At 37.0% G+C, this 21,375-nt stretch overlaps 2 protein-coding genes across 3 annotated transcripts in view; one reads left to right on the top strand and one right to left on the bottom strand.

Annotated features, from left to right (window-relative positions):
• The window catches only part of LOC146657577 (uncharacterized), a 96,905-nt gene extending 81,269 nt beyond the window's left edge, over positions 1-15,636 (top strand). The window contains exons 3-4 of one of the 2 annotated variants that reach the window (XM_085425770.1): positions 11,158-11,195; positions 13,856-15,636. In XM_085425770.1, the coding sequence (XP_085281896.1) occupies positions 11,158-11,195; positions 13,856-13,988 (171 nt within the window). In that variant the 3' untranslated portion in view covers positions 13,989-15,636. The remainder of the gene's footprint in view (positions 1-11,157; positions 11,196-13,855) is intronic. The other variant, XM_085425769.1, reaches the window with a different exon arrangement.
• The window catches only part of grid2 (glutamate receptor, ionotropic, delta 2), a 548,960-nt gene that overhangs the window by 260,361 nt on the left and 267,224 nt on the right, over positions 1-21,375 (bottom strand). The window lies entirely within an intron of this gene.

Genomic DNA, 21,375 nt, shown 5'->3' with positions numbered 1-21,375 from the left:
GTTATTACATTAATGCATGTAAGGTGAACTAGCAAACACCGTCGCAGTTACATGCGGCTGTCTTCTTGTTTGATGGCAGATACTCCCTTCACCCTGGCCAAAAAAGTTAAAATGACCAAAGAAAAAGTGGAAAACAGCTAAACATGAGAGGTTTTTGGACAAAGTTTGTGTTTTTTCCATTGATTAAGCACCGGCACCATTTCAAAAGTACCAGTTTGGTACTGGTATCGGATAAAACCTAAATGATACCCATCCCTAGTATTAGGTAGACTGTCAATGCAAGAATATGACAGAAAAGTCTTATTTAACTTTGAACATAATAAGACAACTACTAAAATTTACTTTGGGTGTCTGGAGCTAAAACATATAGAGCGTGTAGTGGATTACATAAAAGTTTATGTGAGTAAACTGTTTGTTTGCTTATTTTTTAATATATACCATACCAGTAACACCTACATCATCATCAAAACTGCCATCATCACCACAGTGTGTGGAGTGACCGTATTTGTCATGTATTTAATCCAAATTCTACTTTTTTTTTTGTCTTTTCGTATTTTGTTTTTGGAGATGCTTTCACGAAGGTGGAACTTCTGCTTTCTGTTTACTCAAAGCAAAGATGAAAACCAGCCCAACGATTCTACTTTAGAAACATGAACAGGGAGAAATGGAGGCTAGACGCTTTCCTGCCCATCACTGCCTGTTGTTGCCTGTTGAAGTTGAAGGTCTGGCTGCTAAGCTGGGGTCAACATGCATTCAGCTTTAAAATCAGCCTGGGTTGTTGCCTAGCTTTGTATTTGCATGTTGTCTGTACAGATCCTTGCAAAGCACCAAACTTGTGTTACCATTATAATGTGGTTGTTTCCACTTTACCATCGCGCTACCACAGCCTGTTGTTGTCAACTTTAGGCTTATTTGCGATTCTTGAAGGAAGGAGATGTTTTCTGTTTACCTCTCGGGCTGGTGGGGTATTGTCATCACCTCACCAGATAGGTGAGCAGGCAATGTGGACACCCAAGTTTGAAATCACCTAGGATTTTGAAATTGAATTTCCTCTCACACCCTCAACATGGCAGATGGGTGCCCATCACTGAGGCTGCTGCTTCCAGAGGACCCTTCTAGTTTAAAGGGAGTTCGTTCTCCCCACTGTCACTAAGCGCTTGCTCAAAGAGGATCATCTTAGGGTTGGGGTCATTGCAGTCTGATATATTAGGGTTTTTACCTTATAATATAAAGCATCCTGAGAAACCTGTTGCTGTCCACTGGTGCTATATGAATAGAATAAAATTAAATAAACTTGATTAACAGGATATGAATATCATATTTACTATTTTTGACACCATGGGTTTATATCTGCAATGCAATCTTTAAAATGTCATTTTAGTTTTTATTATAACTTATTATTTTATTTTGAATTCAATTTAATTAAATATGCAAAAAGAGACCCTAATGCCCTCTTTGACCAGTTAAGCAGAATGAAAATAATTTATATAAAACTATTTATAGCTACATTATTAAGCAATGCTGAAGTTGTGTGTGAATGTGTGTGAGAGAGAAAGATTGCTTTTGTTAATTGCTTTGCGTTCATAGCATATTCGTAATTAAGCAATCAATTTCCTTCTCTATTTTCCCAGTTTCTGTTCACTTCATTAAAAGCAACAAGGAAAGATTTTTTTATAAAGTACATAAACAATATAGGTGTAAAACTCATAGCGTAACTGAAATGGCTCTCAATTCTCTTCTGACAGAGGAATGTTCTACTAAGACAACATTTCTAATCAAAGTTTTAGACTCAAAGTCAATTAGTTTTCATCAGGGGGGTCACACAAACAACCACTCAACAATGTGCCGCTCATTAAAGCAATCAGTGTTTTGGTAAACACATCAAATTCAAATTAATTTTTAAGAAATGAAGCACCAAAAAAAAGACATTTGCTGTTGTCTGTGTGTACACAGTATGGTGGATGTAGGCCTTTTTCATTTCATTTTTAATGAGACTTTGCTATCCTTATGAGATGCAATTACAATGTTTGTCACTAATTGGCATGTGTGTGTTTGTGTGTCAGTGTATGAGTATCCATTTGTGTTTCTAGCTGTCTGAATCTCAGTGGTGGTTTGTCTGTTGTCCCGTTTCCACCCGGCTGTTTGTGCCACTCGACAGCACAGCGCTAAAAGCTGTTATTGCTGTCATTGTGTTGAAGCGGTTTGCATCTCCTGCTGTCATACCCAGATACTGTTATCTAAGGAACAAGTATCTGTCTGTTGGAACTCCAAACCTGTGAAAACGGTGATGTTACTCAGGAGTGAATGACTATTATTCAAGATCAATTTTCACAACAGATTTGCCCATTGGTTGGTTCTTAGAGAACACATAATTTAATAGGCAGATCCCTACCAATATCATGTGGAAATTTCAGGACTTCCAATATAGATACGTACTAGCATTATATTGGCTTAAAATGAGGGATATGTGCGATATGTGGACTACTTACTGCTCTGCATGTTGAATTGGGAAAATAAATAAATAAAAACACTTCTTTGTAGCCAAACCCACCCCCAACTTCACAAGTTGTACTTTGAAGGAAGTATTACTATATTTATTTCATTCTGAAGGTACGTGTTAGAGCACAAAAATACATTTCTAATTCTAATCTAAACTTCAAAGCTACAACATACAATAGATAGACAAATGTATTAGCATTATCACCTCTTCACTTTTTAAATCAGGTGTTTTCAGTCCCACTGCCAAATGTGTATAAAATTAAAGTAAAGTTAAGGGTGGGGGGGGGTTGTTAAGGTGCATATTGCATCAAAATTGCCAACACTCTGCTGACTCAGTAACTGCAGAGTTGTTGAGAATGCATCAAGACACACATTTATTATTCATGTATATATATAATTGTGTGGCATTAAATGTAAAAACAATAACCTACTCTATGTAAAGTATATTTTTCACAAAACTTGCTTGGCTTGTTCATCTGTTTATTCTTGCCTCAAGCACTTTTCACAGGAAAAATCAGAGCAAATTACTTTGTTGTTTCCAAAATAGTAAATATGGAGTGTCTACATGTACTTCCTGTGGGTTCAGAGTCACACATAATAATTTAGGCTGACAATTATTTCTTATTCCCAGTGCTTTCATTCCTGTAACAGCTTTTGCCTTTATCTGACCTTTGTGGATTGACATTGTCTCTCCCTCTGCTGTCGGATCACTTCTCCCTTTTGCCTCCCACTCCTGCTCACTGGTTTCCTCTCTGTTTCTTCTCCCTCCGCTTCATCTCATGCTGCTGTGTTCTGTTTTTCTCTCTTCTCACTCCCTACCACCTGTCTGTCCCCTCCCTTAAATCTCGCCTCTATAATCTCTCTCCCACTCACTCCCCTTTCCTGCCCCGCTCTGTGCAGAAACCAGACGGATGCTAAGGTTTAATGCTTTAATTTGGCTGGCTGTCAGCCCTTCAATCTCTTTGATACTTGTACACCTAGTCCCCTCGAAGACACTGTGATCCAATTTGGACGAGCTGGCATCCGCTCAGACAGAGAAGGCCCGGAGTTTATACTCTGTGCTATTTCTGTGAGTTGACATGTTTGTAAGGGTGCATGTTTATATTTATTTCACAGCATGGGTTTGTAGTTTCATTAGAGGGAGGGCAAAGACAAAAAGAAAAAAAGATGATTTATCATTTAGAAGCATGACATGTCTATTGATACACACAGACAGACAGACAGACAGACACACACACACACACACACACACACACACACACACACACACACACACACACACACACACACACACACACACAAGCTCTTACATAAACCTATTTCCCCTTTTAATTAATACTTGGAGTTTCATGAGGGTGAACTGCTGACTAGAGGAGCATGTACAACCTTTAAGAAACATGAAGAGTAAGCTATATGACGTGTTTGAGCATCATCCTGTTCTATACTCATCTTGTGCTCATCACTTTTGAAGAGGAGTAATTTGTTATTAGCACATGGAGCTGAGACAGCTACCAGTAATAGCCATTCAATCGAATCAGCTCTTATAATTGCTTTTAAAAGTTGAGGACTCCCTGCGATGACACACGGACTGGTTTCTAATCATCTGAGAGTTGAATCCAGGCCAGTGTGTAAGAGGAAGTTATTGTTCTTTTACAAGAGGTGTAAATTTTCAAGATGCTGATTTAATAATAATTATTATGCCACACGCCCAAATATAAATACAAAAGAGAATTAAAAAAAAAAAAACATATCTAATGACAGACACAGTTAGCATATTATCCAAAAGTTATTATGGACACTCTTATTACTGCTTGTTTTGGGGGGGGGTTCTGAGCAACTAAACAACTGTAACAGGTGTCTTTATCTTTCTGGTACACTTCCTAAAAAACCCTAGTGACATCTGATCCAAGAGTGTAATACACTGCCATAAGGAAAACTGTAGACTTTATGTACTGACTATAAATAGATGAATGGTTAGATTAACTACAAACAGCTGTGTGTTGTAATACTGGAAAGAATAACTCATTAACCCAAATGAAAGGTCTTAATGAAATAAAAACTGAGTTTGGTGTTGATTTAAAACACAGACAGTGTGTGATTTTAATTATGCTGCAAGCCTAAATAAAATGTAAGTAATATGGAATGACTATGTTCTCATCTTCCAGTAATCACAATAATAAAAAGCACCCGTGTTTGCACTGAGAATATTGGTGGGAAAATACAGCCTCAATCCAAAGTTACACATAGGATCTTTGTTAAAAGATGCACAACCTGGAACAAGCAAACAGGGAAGAAAATGGAATACTTGCCAGTATCACAGGTAGGATTTATCTCGATAGATACCCCTTAATGAAAATCTGTGTCTTCCAAATTCCCTCAGGGCTCAACTATCCACTGTGATCTGAACCAAAAGATATTACCTTGTGTCTGATTAAACAGGGATGAGGGAGAGAGAGATTCTGTTTATGTGCTTACCAGTATATTCTTTTCACCAGGCACCTGTGGCAGCCAATGCTCCCCCCCATTCTAATCAATTTTTATTAAACCTAGATTTTCATTATATGCCTGTGTTCATAGAAAAGGTACTTCCTAAACTGCCACAGCTTGTTGACCATAAAAAAGAAAAAAGAACTTTTTTAAAACATATGATTCATTTCTTTAATGTTTCTGTTTCCTGACTGAATGAAGTTTTAGGCTTATTAGAGCTGGCATATATTTTAAGTCCCTGTGTTGTTTTCCTGAATATGATAGCAGAAAAACAACTTTTCTCTTTTAGATTTAGACAAGGTGGGAAGCGTACGATAATAGAGCAGACCAAAAGAAAGAAATGCTGCCAGAATACTAAAATAAGAGTAAGCTTAGTTTGAACAAATGACAACAACCAAATGCATTACCCACAAAAAGGAACAAGTTTTTACCTTTTATGGAAAAAAAGAAGTACTGGGTCATACCTCTTAACACCTTTATAGGTTGTTTAAGGTTGTCATATGAAGGAGTTAATTTGAAGATGCCACAAGTAATTTATTACTTTTTAAAGTAACAAGTAATGTGTAGTACATACTTTCAGTATCGCACAGTACCTTTAAAGTGTTACTTTTACAGCAAGCAGTACTTACTTGTCAGTCCCACCCAAAGAGACATCTGGCACTGAAGAATGAAGGCAAGCAACTGTTACCAGACAAAGAGGAAGATTTAAATGGGTACATGTGCTCTGTTTAGTAAAACTCATTATAGAATAGTAAACTGCTATATTTTCTCAAGAGATCATAACTATTTGGTCAATTCTGATGTGTTTAGTAACTATCATATTTTTGTATACCTCATTCTACACTTTTGTATATCTTATATTTGTCTTGTATATCTTTTGGTGTGCTGAATCATTTATACAAGATTAAATCTGACTGAATGCAAATTATCATATTGAAAATTATATGCTGTTTTTGATTTCTCAAATAGAAAAAAAACCCAAACACACACACACACACACACACACACACACACACACACACACACACATATATACACTCAACAAAAATATAAACGCAACACTTTTGTTACTGCTCCCATTCCCCATGGGATGGACGTAGAGACCTAAAATTCATTCCAGATACACAATATAACCATCCCTCCCAAACAGTGGTCACAAATCAGTCCAAATGTGTGGTAGTGGGCACATCTGCTATATTGAGATAATCCATCCCACCTCACAGGTGTGCCACATCAGGATGCTGATCTGACATCATGAGTAGTGCACAGGTGTACCTCAGACTGCCCACAACAAAAGGCCACCCTGGAATGTGCAGTTTTTTGCGCTATTGGGGGTCTGGGGTCCCAGAACCGGTCAGTATCTGGTGTGACCACCATTTGCCTCATGCAGTGCAACACATCGTCGCATAGAGTCTATCAGATTGTCAATTGTGGCCTGTGGAATGTTGGTCCACTCCACTTCAATGGCTGTGCGAGGTTGTTGGATATTCGTGGGAACTGGTACACGCTGTCGTATACGCCGGTCAAGCACATCCCGAACATGCTCAATGGGTGACATGTCCAGTGAGTATGCTGGCCATGCAAGAACTGGGACATTCTCAGCTGCCATCTGCCCTGAACAATGTGAACCATGATTCATCTGTGAAGCGCACACCTCTCCAACGTGCCAGACGCCATCGAATGTGAGCATTTGCCCACACAAGTCTGTTACGGCGACGAGCTGGAGTCAGGTAAAGACCCCGATGAGGACGACGGGCATGCAGTTGAGCGTCCCTGAGACGGTTTCTGACAGTTTGTGCAGAAATTGTTTGGTTGTGCAAACCAATTGTTCCAGCAGCTGTCTGGGTGGCTGGTCTCATACGATCTTGGAGGTGAACCTGCTGGATGTGGAGGTCCTGGGCTGGTGTGGTTACACGAGGTCTGCGGTTGTGAGGCCGGTTGGATGTGCTGCCATATTCTCTGAAACGCCTGTGGAGACGGCTTATGGTTGAGAAATGAACATTCAATGCACGGGCGACAGATCTGGTTGACATTCCTGCTGTCAGCATGCCAATTGCACGCTCCCTCATTGCTTGTGGCATCTGTGGCATTTTGCTGTGAGACAAAACTGCACATTCCAGGGTGGCCTTTTGTTGTGGGCAGTCTGAGGTACACCTGTGCACTACTCATGATGTCAGATCAGCATCCTGATGTGGCACACCTGTGAGGTGGGATGGATTATCTCAATATAGCAGATGTGCCCACTACCACACATTTGGACTGATTTGTGACCACTGTTTGGGAGGGATGGTTATATTGTGTATCTGGAATGAATTTTAGGTCTCTACGTCCATCCCATGGGGAATGGGAGCAGTAACAAAGGTGTTGCGTTTATATTTTTGTTGAGTGTATATACATATACATATACATATTAGAGATGGACCGATCAGATATTACGTATCGGTATCGGTCCGATACTGACCTAAATTACTGGATCGGATATCGGAGAAAAATAAAAAATGTAATCCGATCCATTAAATATCACGAAAGCACCTCACAAAACTTGCAATACGCCGTAACTCACCTCAGAACGTTAGCACGTTGGAGCAGTATGCATCACGTGATAGAGCGGCTGTGGCATGCGGGACCTGTCGGTGCTCTGGATAGCATTTGGAGCTTCGCTAGCAACCCGGCATTTCATCTCCGACAAAGTTATCCCCGAGAGAAGTAAAGCAAGTGTGTAAGTCCATCTCTGAATGTTTGTAAAGCATTCCTGCGTTAAGCTTAACAAACGATATATGGAGCGACTGCCTCTTCTTGCTGCTACTTCAATCATGAAACTGCTTAACGATCAGCTGATCAGCTTTTCTGTCGTGAGTCCGTGTCTCTAGTTTGCTTTTGGCCCACTTTGCACCAGAAAGAGGAAACCAGCGGCTGAACAACAGAAGCACGTTTAAGCTTGATAAGCTGTTGTTAGAATTTATTTATTATTACTTTCTACTCCAGGATCTTTTTCTACGTAGCTGACGCTGGTAACTGTGCAGGGGCGGATCTAGCAAAGTTTAGCCAGGGGGGCCGATAGGGCATTAACAGGGAAAAGGGGGGCACAAAGACATACTTTTCTTTCTTATTCTCATTTAAAATGTCAAGCTTTTAATAAATAATTATCTGACACCCAAAGTTTTAATTTGATGCAAAATGAATAGAAGTCCATTACTGTATATAGTAACTATTAAGTCTAATATATATACCCTAGTAAGCTATAGTACTTTTTCCTTTGGGAAGGTACCATCTGTGCAGTCTGCAATTCTGTTGAAGAAAGATGTTGAATCTATTTAATATTTCTTGAAAAATAATTGATTTCTGTGCATTTTTTTCACACTGCATCAAATTAAGGTTGATTACGTCGATTAAGCATCATGAGGTGGAGCGTGAGGGGTGGGTCCCTATTTTTTATTTATTTATTTTTGTTGTTGCTGGGAGTTGGAACCCTATTAGTTAGGTTGCTTAATATTTATGCTAAGTACTCTTTAAAATACCAGAATAGGGAGGATGGTGTAGGTTTAAGTTTATTAGATTGATCAGTATTGCTGAACTATGAAACATTTTTTTTGCATACAGGTATAACAGAATAGCTTTAGTGTAGTTGTTGTTTTAAACTTGAGTATGAACTTATACAAAATGCAGCAAGATATTTAAAAAACAGTTTTGTTGATTAAAAAACACTATATCGGATTCATATCGGTATCGGCAGATATCCAAATTTATGATATCGGTATCGGACATAAAAAAGTGGTATCGTGCCATCTCTAATACATATACCTGTATATATACACTGTGCTTTCATTTCACAGTGCAATAAGACATCAAACATAATTTTCAATAAAAAACTGGAAAAACCTGGTGGTTCTGAATCTTTTTACCAGTAATGTAAATTCAAATACAAAAGTATACTGTTTCAATACTTTTTGCTTATTTAGTAAATAGGAAAACTATGGAAAGCAAAGGCAGAAGGCGCAGAAAAACTGACCAGAATTATATTTGGTAAATTCTTTATTATATTTATAAATAACAGAGACTTTTCTATTTTGACCTACAGCACAATTAGCAACTTTATTTTGACTGTTTTTAAGGTTTAATTAAAATTAGAAAACTGGGCTGCTGATATATGTTTCCCCCCACAATTTCTTAAATTAGAGGAAATTGCAATTACAAACAAAAGCATTTTCATATATTTATAGGAGTTTAGTGTTTATACTGAGTGATTTTTTTCAAGTCTTTAATACTTTTAATAAAGTTTTCTGGTAAATGAAATATTTAAAAGATACAAAGAATATATCAACCAAGTTCATTAAATCACAACACTTTTACAAAAATATATCCATGGAAGTAAGTACAACAAAAATAGCTCAAATGCTAAACCTGCATTAACAAACCTCATTTAATTTTAAAATCCTCTCCATTTTCATTTTGTATGTACTTTCCTTTGTTCCCTGAGGACTGAATCAGACATACAGTCAGTCATTCTAACAACTAATGGCTTTCACTTGTTTCTTTTAAAAATTATTTTATTTTAATTTTATTTATTATTTTCTGTTGCAGGCCATTAACAAAAGAAAAGAATCCAAACTGAAACCTCCAGTATGCAATTTTGGTTACGATCTTATTCTCCTTTGGAGACTGTGTGAACATAGCTGGATAATGAAAGAAAGCTGAGGGGTTGTATACATTAATGCCAGCACTTGCTAGCTTATGGTTTTGCAATGTATGCTTGCAATTCACAATGACATTACATGTAAATAAAACATTGGCTTACAACAAAACTAGATACAAAATAATGACCACATTTAAACATGGACCTCTATGGAGTATCAGACTCTTGGAGTCAACTCATGAAATTGCAGTTTTTGGTTGCAGTTGGATTTAACATTTCCCGGTCTACTGTGTAACACACAAGTTTAAACCATCATTGGTAATTGCTCTTTGCTATCCACATTTGTCAATTTGCTCTGATTGGGAACAGTGTGTAACTGAATAGACCTTTTAAGAAATCAATCTGCTCTTGTCAGTTAATGGATTACAGCTCACTGAACATAATTATGTGTGTGTTGGAGGCATGTGTAAATGCACATGTAATGAGAAAAAGAAAAGTAGTCCTCTTGACTAAATCTTCACCTGTCTTTTAAGCAACATGTGGCAGAAAACACAGTCTTTGTAAAAGTGTGAAAGAAAGTGTGAATTAGGTATGTTTGTGTAAGAAGAACAACAAAGATTAGCAGCACATGTTTCAAAAATTAATCAGTATGAATCACTATAGAGGGAAGAAAACAACCGGGACTTATTCCAGTAAGCATGTTTGGCTAACAGCTCTGAGACTGTTAACTGAGTTGAGGGAAACTGCATTACCTGTTTCCAAAAACTGAGTCACTCACTGAGATAATGGACTGTGCTTGCTGGCAGGTCTTCTACTACAACCTGAGCTTTTCTCTAACTCCTCCTGCTGCTACTGCTGAACCAGCTGACTGACCCTCTAATTAATTTTCTCATTAACAAAGTTGCTATCAAAATGCATAGCAAGGCAATTTGTGGAAGTTTACAGTTTTACAAACACTGGAATTGTAGTTAGTTGTTAGTTTGCTAGTTTTTTTGTATTTAACATGAGCACTTTTACGATCATTCATTTGTCAATATACCTAAAAGCAAAGAGGTGGAGATTTGATTGCAGATCTATTATTTATTTTTAGAATAAAATATTTTATTTTATTTTCTGTGAATCTAATTTTTATTTTTTATTTTTATCTACTAATGGCAGAAATAATGTATTCTCTCTATAAGAAAAAAAAGAGGTCATTAAATATTACACAATATATTATGCATCTGCTGAAAAAAGGATTCTGCCATGAACTGTTGCATTTTTTATTTAATGAAAAAATTACTTAAAAGTGGATGGTCTAATGCTGTCTGTCCAACTAATACCAAATGCCCACCGGTAAACTGTGTCTTGTCATTTTGCCACTGTCACGTTACAGCTGAATAATTACATTTAAAAATTCACTAGGCTTCAATAAATGAAAATTCAAGTTGAAAATATTTTATATCACATTTTGACACTGTCTTTGAAGATGACAGATTAAAAATATTCTTTTGTTTCCTGCCATTTTTTAACATTAATATATTTATCCACTTTGACAGGTTTTGGAAGCTTTGCTTATTATTTACCAGATGCCATGGTGAGTCGTGGCACACCACTAACAATGACTTTCTGTCTTTACTCACATATGTGCTTAACCTGGGATCATAGTCAAAGTTGAGTGATCTAACACAAAACACAGAGCTGCCAAAGTTAATCAATTAATTTTTAAAGTTTGCTGAACACGCTTCCTAGAAGAGGTAGGTATATTATTCTCTAAATCTATAACTGGAAGATGCTCTCAGGAGTGTAAATACAAGCGCTGCAAAACAACATCAATAATAATGTAAGAGTGGTAGTGTGATTTGATAATAAAGAATTAATGCCAGTAAATACCATGTAATTAATTGAGCAATTATTTAATTATGTAATACTACGTTATTAACATTTAGCATATTAAAAAAAAGTTATTTTACAGAAACTATCAACTAGTGTTTCCAAGTAAAAAGTTCTATAACTAAACCTCCAATTTATACAATGTAACCTTCAAACAAGACGGATTGTTTCAAACATCGGGGTAAATAATTTTGAGTCACACTGTAATTTTGAAGGTATTAGCCTGAAAGCAATTTGAAACATCAATTTGTATTACTTCATTACTGTCTTGTCATTGATTTCACCATGATATGTCACTATCCAATTAAAAATATCTATATGCTGGTATACTAATAAACAGAGGTGGGACCAAGTCATTGTTTTGCAAGTCTCAAGTAAGTCTCAAGTCTTTATCCTCAAGTCTCAAGTCAAGTCTCAAGTAATGTCAGGCAAGTCAGAGTCGAGTCTCAAGTCACTGGTGTAAAAGTCCAAGTAAAGTCACAAGTCTGAAATTTTGAATTTCAAGTCCTTTCGAGTCTTTAAAAACCCCCCGAAAAAAAGCATGTTGCAGTTATATGCTAAATGTAAATATTAGACTATGTAATTTTTAAATCTGTGTTTTTCTCAACACATGACAAAATAGTGAACTTAGAAAATATACACAAATTGTGAAATTGCACCTCTTTAAAATGCAGCTCAATTAAACCTAGCTCCAAGAATAATTTTCACCGACAGTTCTGAGATAAGCTGCATGTTATTCTTGGATGCGCTTGTAGGACCGGCTTTAAAATCGCATGACAAAAATATCATACATAAATAAATGATATTTTAAAAAAAATATAATTTAAAAAAAACTGCATCACCAACGTAGCCTGGAAAACATTTGCTAGTTAGATGAAGTCAGCTATCTCATCGTAGCATATTTATATGCATATTTATAATTATACGCTTCTTGGAGTGAGTGCACACACTCATGAAGTTTAGTAACTTCAGGTCACTGCAACAAGCCCAGGTACAGTTTACCGACGGATGGGTGCAGGACCTTGAAATGCACCGTGTAGAAAGTAAAGACCATCGTACGTATCATAAGTTTACCAGTCTCACAAATCGTCGTCATAAATACACATTCGTTAACCGTTTATTAATAGGACCTTTGAGCTCAACGGTAGTTAATTAGCAGTGGAAATAATTTCTGGTAGCATCACAGAAATGTAGCAGTGACAATAATACTGTATGCTGTAATCGCACTGGACAATTAGTGATACAAAACAACTGTTTTACCCTGTGAATAAAAGTACATGTTTTTGTCAATGTACCATAATAACAGAAGCGAAACACAATATTCTGTCAGGACAATTCACTATTTATGCACAATAAACAAAGGAGCATAGCGCGACAATTTCTGTTCAGCGCCAGACTTGCTTGTAACCTATATCACCAATTATGTTAAGAAAAATGACGCATTAACTACAACAGCAGACTGACCTTTGTGTAAATGCTTGGAGCAGACTAACCTGTGAGCTGGAGTGTTCTGGGACGTTATAATTGGTCTTTGAATGGCTGCAATCCAGTCGCATCTTTGTTACTTCGGAAACATGGCTCGAACAATTTCTCTTCAACGACGTAATCCGATAACAACCGATCTCTTTACCCGTCGGCTTCCCGTGGCTGTCATGCGACCAGCTATTGCAGTTAATAACACAACAGCTTCTTGACATTTTTGTGTTTCTTTTTATCGCTGTGTGACTGGTTTCAATTGAAAGCCTGCGTGCGCTAGTACCGCTTGCCACGAGTTCCCAGAATCCTTTGCGGTTCTACCCGTGAATGACGTCACATTTTCAATCTCTATATAATATGCATGTTAAATTTTATATTTGGGGTAAAATATCAAGTCTTTTCAAGTAAACCGGTTCAAGTCCAATTCAAGTCCCAAGTCATTGGTGTAAAAGTCCAAGTCAAGTCACAAGTCTTAGAACATTATTTCAAGTCAAGTCTAAAGTCATAAAATTAATGACTCGAGTCTGACTCGAGTCCAAGTCATGTGACTCGAGTCCACACCTCTGCTAATAAATTATTTTTTCTTAAATTAAAGATTTGAATGTCTTTTCCCAATCTTCCCCTTTGTTTATCAATGCCAATACAATGGTTCATCCAGTCTACTTTACTAGGTATTTCTGTGTTGTATTTATCAACACCAAAGGTCTAGCAATGAGCCTGTAATTATCTGGTTTTAATATTTTGGTTACTGTAGCTTGCCTCCACCAGTGTGTGAATGTGAGAGTGAATGAATAGTGGAATTGTAAAGTGCTTTGAGGGTCTCGAAAAGTGCTATATAAATGCAATCCATTATTATTAAAAGTTGTTTTCTGTTATGCTCTCACACAGGTCAGGCAAGACAGCCGGTTGTTTGGGACCCAGGGCTGTAAAGGAACAGATTCTGCTCCACAGCAACAACTCAAACCCACAGACTCCAGTAAACACAACCTCTCTTCCGTTAAACAGCCAAATGATGATTTGACATCTCAGTTGAAGACCTCCTTAAAGACGCTCCCTCCTAAACAGCTTGTAGATTGAGTTCTGAGATGAGTCTGTGTGGTTGTGTGAAGCGTTCAAAAGCTCACTGATAGCTCATATTAAAGTCAGCTAAACTCCATACATACTTCCTACACAGTCCAACGATATTTTATTGCAACATACCTTTTAAATTGAGTGACTAATAAATCAGTTTGTGTTTGGGTAGTTACTAATGCCTTGCTTGCTTTGGATATTTTGTTTTATATAGCAACACACGGAGCAGAATGTGCACAAAATGTTTTACTCATGCATGTAATATAAATCTACATAATATATCTGGATTGCCGTTCAATACTAAGTCTGGATCATTGCAACTCGGTCTTGAAATACTACATTCTTATGGACACAAATGATTTCACTTAATCACTTAGGATGCAAGCTCCACACCACCCCTCCTGAATAGGCACATTTTGAACTGAAAGTAAACTAGCTAATTAAAATCAGTTTATCTTTCCTAACCTAGATATTCCAAGTCTAGCAGACAGGGGAGAACTATTCTCACACTACTCTCCTAAAATGAACTAATAACTGTTTATGTGAAACATCTGAGCCTGAGAATTGAGACTGATGGAGCAAAAGGACTATGAAGCTGAAATTTGGTCAGCAAATTTGTAAAGTGATGACAATATTAAATAAAGTGAACAATTATACTGACAGAATCTGTAAAGAAAAAATAAACAGATAATCTGGTCTGAAAATAAAGGTTAACTTTCTCCATGCATTTTACATTAAAGTACATTACATGAATGTACATCATTTGCTAAACAGACCATTATTTCATGACAAAAAAGCTTAAACGAAAAAGCTACTGAGTATTTTCGTCAGTGTTCGCTCTATGTGCTTCTGTAATAAATTTCCAGTTTCCAGGTTGTGTTATGCAGTTTCCACAGAATACAACAAGACCTTGTTGTATTCTGTGGATTTCCAGTGTTATAATGATTCCTCTGCTTTACTTCTTTCTTTTCCTCTCAGGTCCCCCATCACACATTTATCCATCTCCTCCCATTTCAACCCATATAGCCTTTACATTTGTGCAGACTTCATGAGCTGAATCTCAATAACATGGAAACTCTTCACTTGATTGTGTGTCTTTTCAGTGAAAATACAACATATTAAATTAAACACACAAACTTTACTAAACATTACTGCATAGAAACAGACAGGAAGCTTTGATGTCTGATCTGCAAAAGCAAGGATAGCATAAGCATGTGTTTGTATATTTTATACATCTTTGCAAATATGAAGACCTGTGCATGTATTTTTTATTAGAGATGGACCGATCCGATATTACGTATCGGTATCGGTCCGATACTGACCTAAATTACTGGATCGGATATCGGCGAGAAATAGAGCTGGGCGATAGAACGATAACGATATGTATCGCGATATAACTTTTACTCGATAGAGAAATTAAGCTATCGCGATAGACCTCGCCGCTCTTGTCCTCTTTAAAAAAAAAAAAAAAAAAAAGGTCAGCCAATCCAAATTAAGTAGCGCAGAGCCGAACCAATCACAGCCGCAGCGTCACGTCGCGTGACTTGTTACGTACAGCACAAGTGCCAAGCCGCACGTGTGTTTGTTTGGGAAGCAGCCAGCGCTAATGGAGGAAATGAGTGTGCCGACTAGAAAAATCAACCGAGCGTGACCGAAGAGAAAACAGATGACGGTTCCAATGCCGGAGAGATTGTCGAACGGAAGAGCCAAAGAAGTTCCGTAGTGTGAAGGTATTTCGGCTATTTCAAGTCTGACAAAAAACAGAGTAGCGTGCACTGTAAATTGTGCCGAAAGCAAGTCTGGAAATACAATAAACTGGTGCATGCGTCACACTGTGCGCCACGTTATTGTTTCGGTGAAATGAATTTCTACAATACTGTTACTGTTAATTCTACTCTCTGCAGTGTTTAAATGCTTACATATATACACACAGTTACTGTCCCTCCACACATACGACTCGGTTCTGCTTCTATGCCCCAGCTTTGTTTACTTTTTCCCACCGAGGCTTCTAGACTTCTGATTGGCCAACATTTCTGCACGGTTAGGAATCTAGCGCCACCTGCTGCTTTGGCATGTTCATAGCAGCATTTTCCTTCATTTCTGCCTTTATGTGTGGACGGGATTATTTTTTAAAACAAAAACGGAAAATCTCCGCTTTCAAAAATACCCGTGTACGTGTGGACGTAGCCTCAGTCTCTGACTGGAAGCGCTAATTCGTCATTCGGCTTTTGTCAGACTAAAGTAACTGTTAACACTGTTTGAAAAGCTAAGCTATACAACAAGGAGAGATTGAGAATTTCCTTTTAGTTCTCAGTTTATTTGATATTGACAAAAGTTAGTCAGTTTTGTCTGTTCTTCTGTAAAACAAACTAAGATTTATTTTTAGAATTAATATTTTGTTTCTAAGTGGAATTGACAATTTAGTCTGTTTCATTTGTTCTATTTTGAAACTTAAACGCTTTAGCGGCTGCCTTTTGTGTAGTTTGCAATATTTGCCTTTATTTATCTGAAAAAGTCTCATGTTCCTTAAGTACATCTACCCTGTTGAACTTATTATGGGAAATAAATATTTAAATAAAAACAAGCTGCTGATTATTTCACATTTTACTTGTGAGCAACGGCACATTTAAATCTTACAAATATAGTTATTTGGCTTATATCGTGATAGATATCGTTATCGCCTGAAATGAAAAAAACATATCGTGATATGAAAAAATCTCATATCGCCCAGCTCTAGCGAGAAATAAAAAATGTAATCCAATCCATTAAATATCAAAAAAGCACCTCACAAAACTTGCGACATGGCTTAACTCAGCTCATAACCTTAGCACATCGCAGCAGTATGCGTCACGTGATAGAGCGGCTGCGTGGAGCCTACCAAACCAGCATTTCATCTGAGGAAGTTATCCCAGAGAGAAGTAAACCAAGTGTGTAAGTTCATCTCTGAATGTTTGTTTAGTTTAACAACCGATATATGGAGCGACTGCCTCTCTCTCCCTCCCTCTCCTGCTGCTATTTCCATCGGGAAACTGCTTAATGATCAGCTGATCAGCTTTTCTGTTGCGAGTCCGTCTCTCTTCTTTGTTTTTGGCCCACTTTGCACCAGAAAGAGGAAACCAGCTGCTGAACAACAGCAGCACGTTTAAGCTTGATAAGCTGTTGTTAGAATTTATTTAATATTACTTTCTAGACCAGGATCTTTTTCTACGTAGCTGACGGCTGGTAACTGTGCAGGGGCGGATCTAGCAAAGTTTAGCCAGGGGGCACAAAGGTGGCACAAAGACATACCTTTCTTTCTTATTCTCATTTAAAATGTCTAGCTTTTAATAAATAATTATCTGAATCTTACACCCAAAGTTTTAATCTGATGTAAAATGTATGAAAGTCCATTACTCTATATAGTAACTGTTAAGTCTAATATACCCTAGTAAGCTAGTACTTTTTCCTTTGGGAAAGTACCATCTGTAAATTCTGCAATTCTGTTGAAGAAAGATGTTGAATCTATTTAATTATTCTTGAAAAATAATTTATTTCTGTGCATTTTTTTTTACCCTGCATCAAATTAAAGTTGATTACATCGATTAAGCATCATGAGGTGGAGGGTGGGGGGTGGCTCCCTATTTTTGTTTTTTTTGCTGGGAGTTTGCAACCCTATTAGTTAGGTTGCTTAATATTTCTCTAAGTACTCTTTAAAATACCAGAATAGGGAGAATGGAGCAGGTTTAAGTTTATTAGATTGATCAGTGTTGCTGAACTATGAAATATTTTGGGCGCAGTGTATTTTTTACATACAGGTATAACAGAATAGCTTTAGTGTTGTTGTTTATTTAAACTTGAGTATGAACTTATACAAAATGCAGCAAGATATTAAAAAAACAGTTTTATTGATTAAAAAACACTATATCGGATTCATATCGGTATCGGCAGATATCCAAATTTATGATATCGGTATCGGACATAAAAAAGTGGTATCGTGCCATCTCTAATTTTTATGTCATGTAATTGATACTAATAATATCAAACAGTGTTCACTCTGAGCGTCATTATAATGCTGCAGGCTGTCATGAATGCATTTTTCTGATCATAGTGTCTAAAGGTGTAATGGGCTAACAGTGGATTAAAAAACACTTAGATCACATACACATTATTATTGTTAATTCAATGACAAAGCTATAACCTTCTCTTAAAACTCTCCATAGGGTGTTTTCAAGATATGATTAAGATGGTCACTTGTAATTCTTTTTTTTTTCATTAGTATTTTCACTTCTTAAGACTAGGACAGAAAATAGAGGAGGTGATAGAAAGTAATTAGGAAAAAAAACTGGAGAGAACAAAACAACGACAAGGCCATTATTAAGGATGCAATAGAATAGAATAGAATAGAATTCAACTTTATTGTCATTGCACATGCACAGGTACAGGGCAACGAAATGCAGTTTGCATCCATCCAGAAGTGCTTTAGTGATATAGATATATTACAATATATATTAGCAATAGTATAGATATGTAAGTATATTACAGAAATGGGTCTATTATGGTACAGAAGGAACAGAGAAAAGAGAAAGGAGAAAGGACCACTTGAGCTGTCTCCTTCTTAATTAATTTATTATGCCTTTTCATAATCATCCGAACAAATAAAGCAGAAATGATATTAAACATATCTATCCAGCTTTTTCTTCTTATCCAGCTGTCTTTCTTAATTTACTGTATGCATCAAATGATATAAAGACATTTTCTTCTCTGAGATGAAGCCAAGAACAACACATCTCGAGGAGTAAAGTCAGTTCTTTTCCTTCTCACATGCACCCCAAATCCAAACATAACAACACTAAGTTATGTATGTTTGGGGTTTTTTTAGATTAAAATACCAGAGTCACCTAATATACAAGGCTTCGTATTCAAAAAGGGAACTAAAGGGGACAACTGAGTCAGTTTCCTCTATTCAAAGACTCATTTGTAAAAGTGACACAAAACAATGGACACTAGAAAGCAACATTTAGCATTGCAGGCCGTAAGCCCTTTATTAGAAATGGAAGTTCAACATACCCAGAATATCCTCCAATCCCTGGCTTCACTTACTCTAACACTAGCAATTGGGCTAAGCAGTAAAGTATGAGTTTGCAAAAGAGGAAAAATGTAGAATTAAAATCACTGTATGAAAGTGCTTTGCTTAGTTATACTGGAAGTGTTACTATGTGAATAGCATTTAGTTTATTTGATGACAAGCAAGAAAGTTGGCCTTTTAATAGATCCTTCGTATTGCAGCTCTTTTACTAAGACATGGACGAATCTAACAGACTATAATTACATGTTCCAATAATGTTTAGATATGCGTGAAACAATTTCAGCCTCATTCATTCAGCTGAAGTCCTGATAGTGTTTAAATGTCTGAGAGCAAGAACAAATACAAAGAAACCCATATTATTAAAATCAGCATTTAGCATAGTTGTAAATTTCATATGAGGTCAACAAGTACAAATAGCCATGCTAGTTCAGTATATCATCATATTAATGCTTACACTGTAGACTAATAAAGTTGTTAACTGACATTTTAAGTTGAGTGGAAAAAATTAGATGTCATACTGATGCACAAAAAACACAAAAACTCAGGGAGGCTCGGGGGAGGAACAGCAACGACCGGTTGAGGGGAGAAAGACAGGACAAAAGGCACAACAGGTTTAAGACCAACAGGAAGGTAATGAGACACAGGTGAAAGCAATAATACAGGTAAAGAAAGAAAACAAACAAACCTTTGCCGATCTGTGGAACCAGCACCCCATTACAGGAAGTCTGGATTGGCTCTCTGTTTAAAAAAGTCCTGTCTCTGATCCTACAGTATGAACTCCTAACAATTCTAACCTCCCAATGTCTACCCTACCTACTCTGATAAAAACAACAGGAACCCTGAGTAGCTTTCCAAACTAATCTCTGGCTCTCTCCCACAGCATGTCTTTTGCCCTGTGCCCCTTCCTTCACCAGAACTGGTTGTGGCAGATGGCCGCCCCTCCCTGAGCCTGGTTCTGCTGGAGGTTTCTTCCTGTTAAAAGGGACTTTTTCCTTCTCACTGTTGCCAAAGGACTTGCTCATAGAGGGTCAAGTAATTTGGTTTTCTTTGTATTATTTAACCTTACAATATAAAGTTCCTTGAGGAACAATATAAATGAAAATTTAACTGAAATGATCAATGAATAGAGCGTGAATGATAAGGCGACACAACACACAGCTAGGTTTTCTGCATCCTTAACATGAGAAACGAGTTGGAGAATTTCATGGTCAAGAAACATTTGGAGCAAGCCAATGTATGTTATAATAAAGATACCATAAACAGAAAAACATGCAACTTAGATAGACAGTATTATTGGTGCTTCCTTTGCGACTATGTAAACTTGAAGCATGAAGGCCTATATACTGTATCGGGGTTGTAACCTCGGTCTTTGCAGAAATAGTTTTATAGAAGCATTTTTATAGAGTCACAACTCACAACAAAACAGCTGCTTATGTAGATCCAGGTCTAAGATATGAACAAATTAAAAGCAATAAATGAAGCTGAGCTGACAATATTCAATATTTCTTAGTACCTAAGCATGATCAGTGCAACAAATCTAGTTAAACGAGGTAAACCTTTGGCCTGGTAGAACAGACATCAGCCATAAGACATTTTCAGACAGTCTGTTCGTAAAGGTACAGTGTGGGAAACATTCACCACTGATGTCAGTATTTGAATTCTGTTGTCTTACCTTTCCCAATTCAGGTGCATAATCCTATCTACTGTGGCCACTATAGGACAAACATATTTGTTTTGTTTTTTAAGATAGACTTTCTCTTTTTTCATACTTCTTGTCCCTAGATGTTAGGTTAAATGTCTACAAGTTCCCCTTTCCTTTGCCTTTTCCATACTACACGTATGGCTGGTGGGTTGGTGGGGCAACATCTTTCACAAACCGGCATCCACTCCTATCTATTTTTAATTGATTAATTCAAAGTTTATAAGAATGCATTGATTTGTTGTAAGATAATTGATGTAAATTTATATAAGTATAATTATCTTTTTTTAATGAAATAACCCAAAAACAAAACAAAACGAACAACTGTATGTTTAAAGAAACCAAATCTTTAAGCCTAAGTAGACCCCACAGGATTCCAGAAACGCAGGTGGAACCATTGAACCATTTATATACTGGACTGGAGATAGTGGTCATCTAATGGGAACTAGGCAAAGAGAAGTCCACCTTGTTTTTGAGAAGAAATAAGTGTTCTGCTATTGAGAAAGGCACTTTGGCCATTAGCTGGGCAATTAGTACCCTGCACTATTACTCCCTGGAAAGGACAATCTTGCT

This window comes from Rhamphochromis longiceps, linkage group LG12 (assembly GCF_057381845.1).
Source record: "Rhamphochromis longiceps isolate RC_006_pf linkage group LG12, R_longiceps_female_GT1.1, whole genome shotgun sequence".
Taxonomy (NCBI): domain Eukaryota; kingdom Metazoa; phylum Chordata; class Actinopteri; order Cichliformes; family Cichlidae; genus Rhamphochromis; species Rhamphochromis longiceps.
The sequence above is the reverse complement of the archived record's forward strand: the minus strand, read 5'-3'. Positions and strand labels throughout refer to the sequence as shown.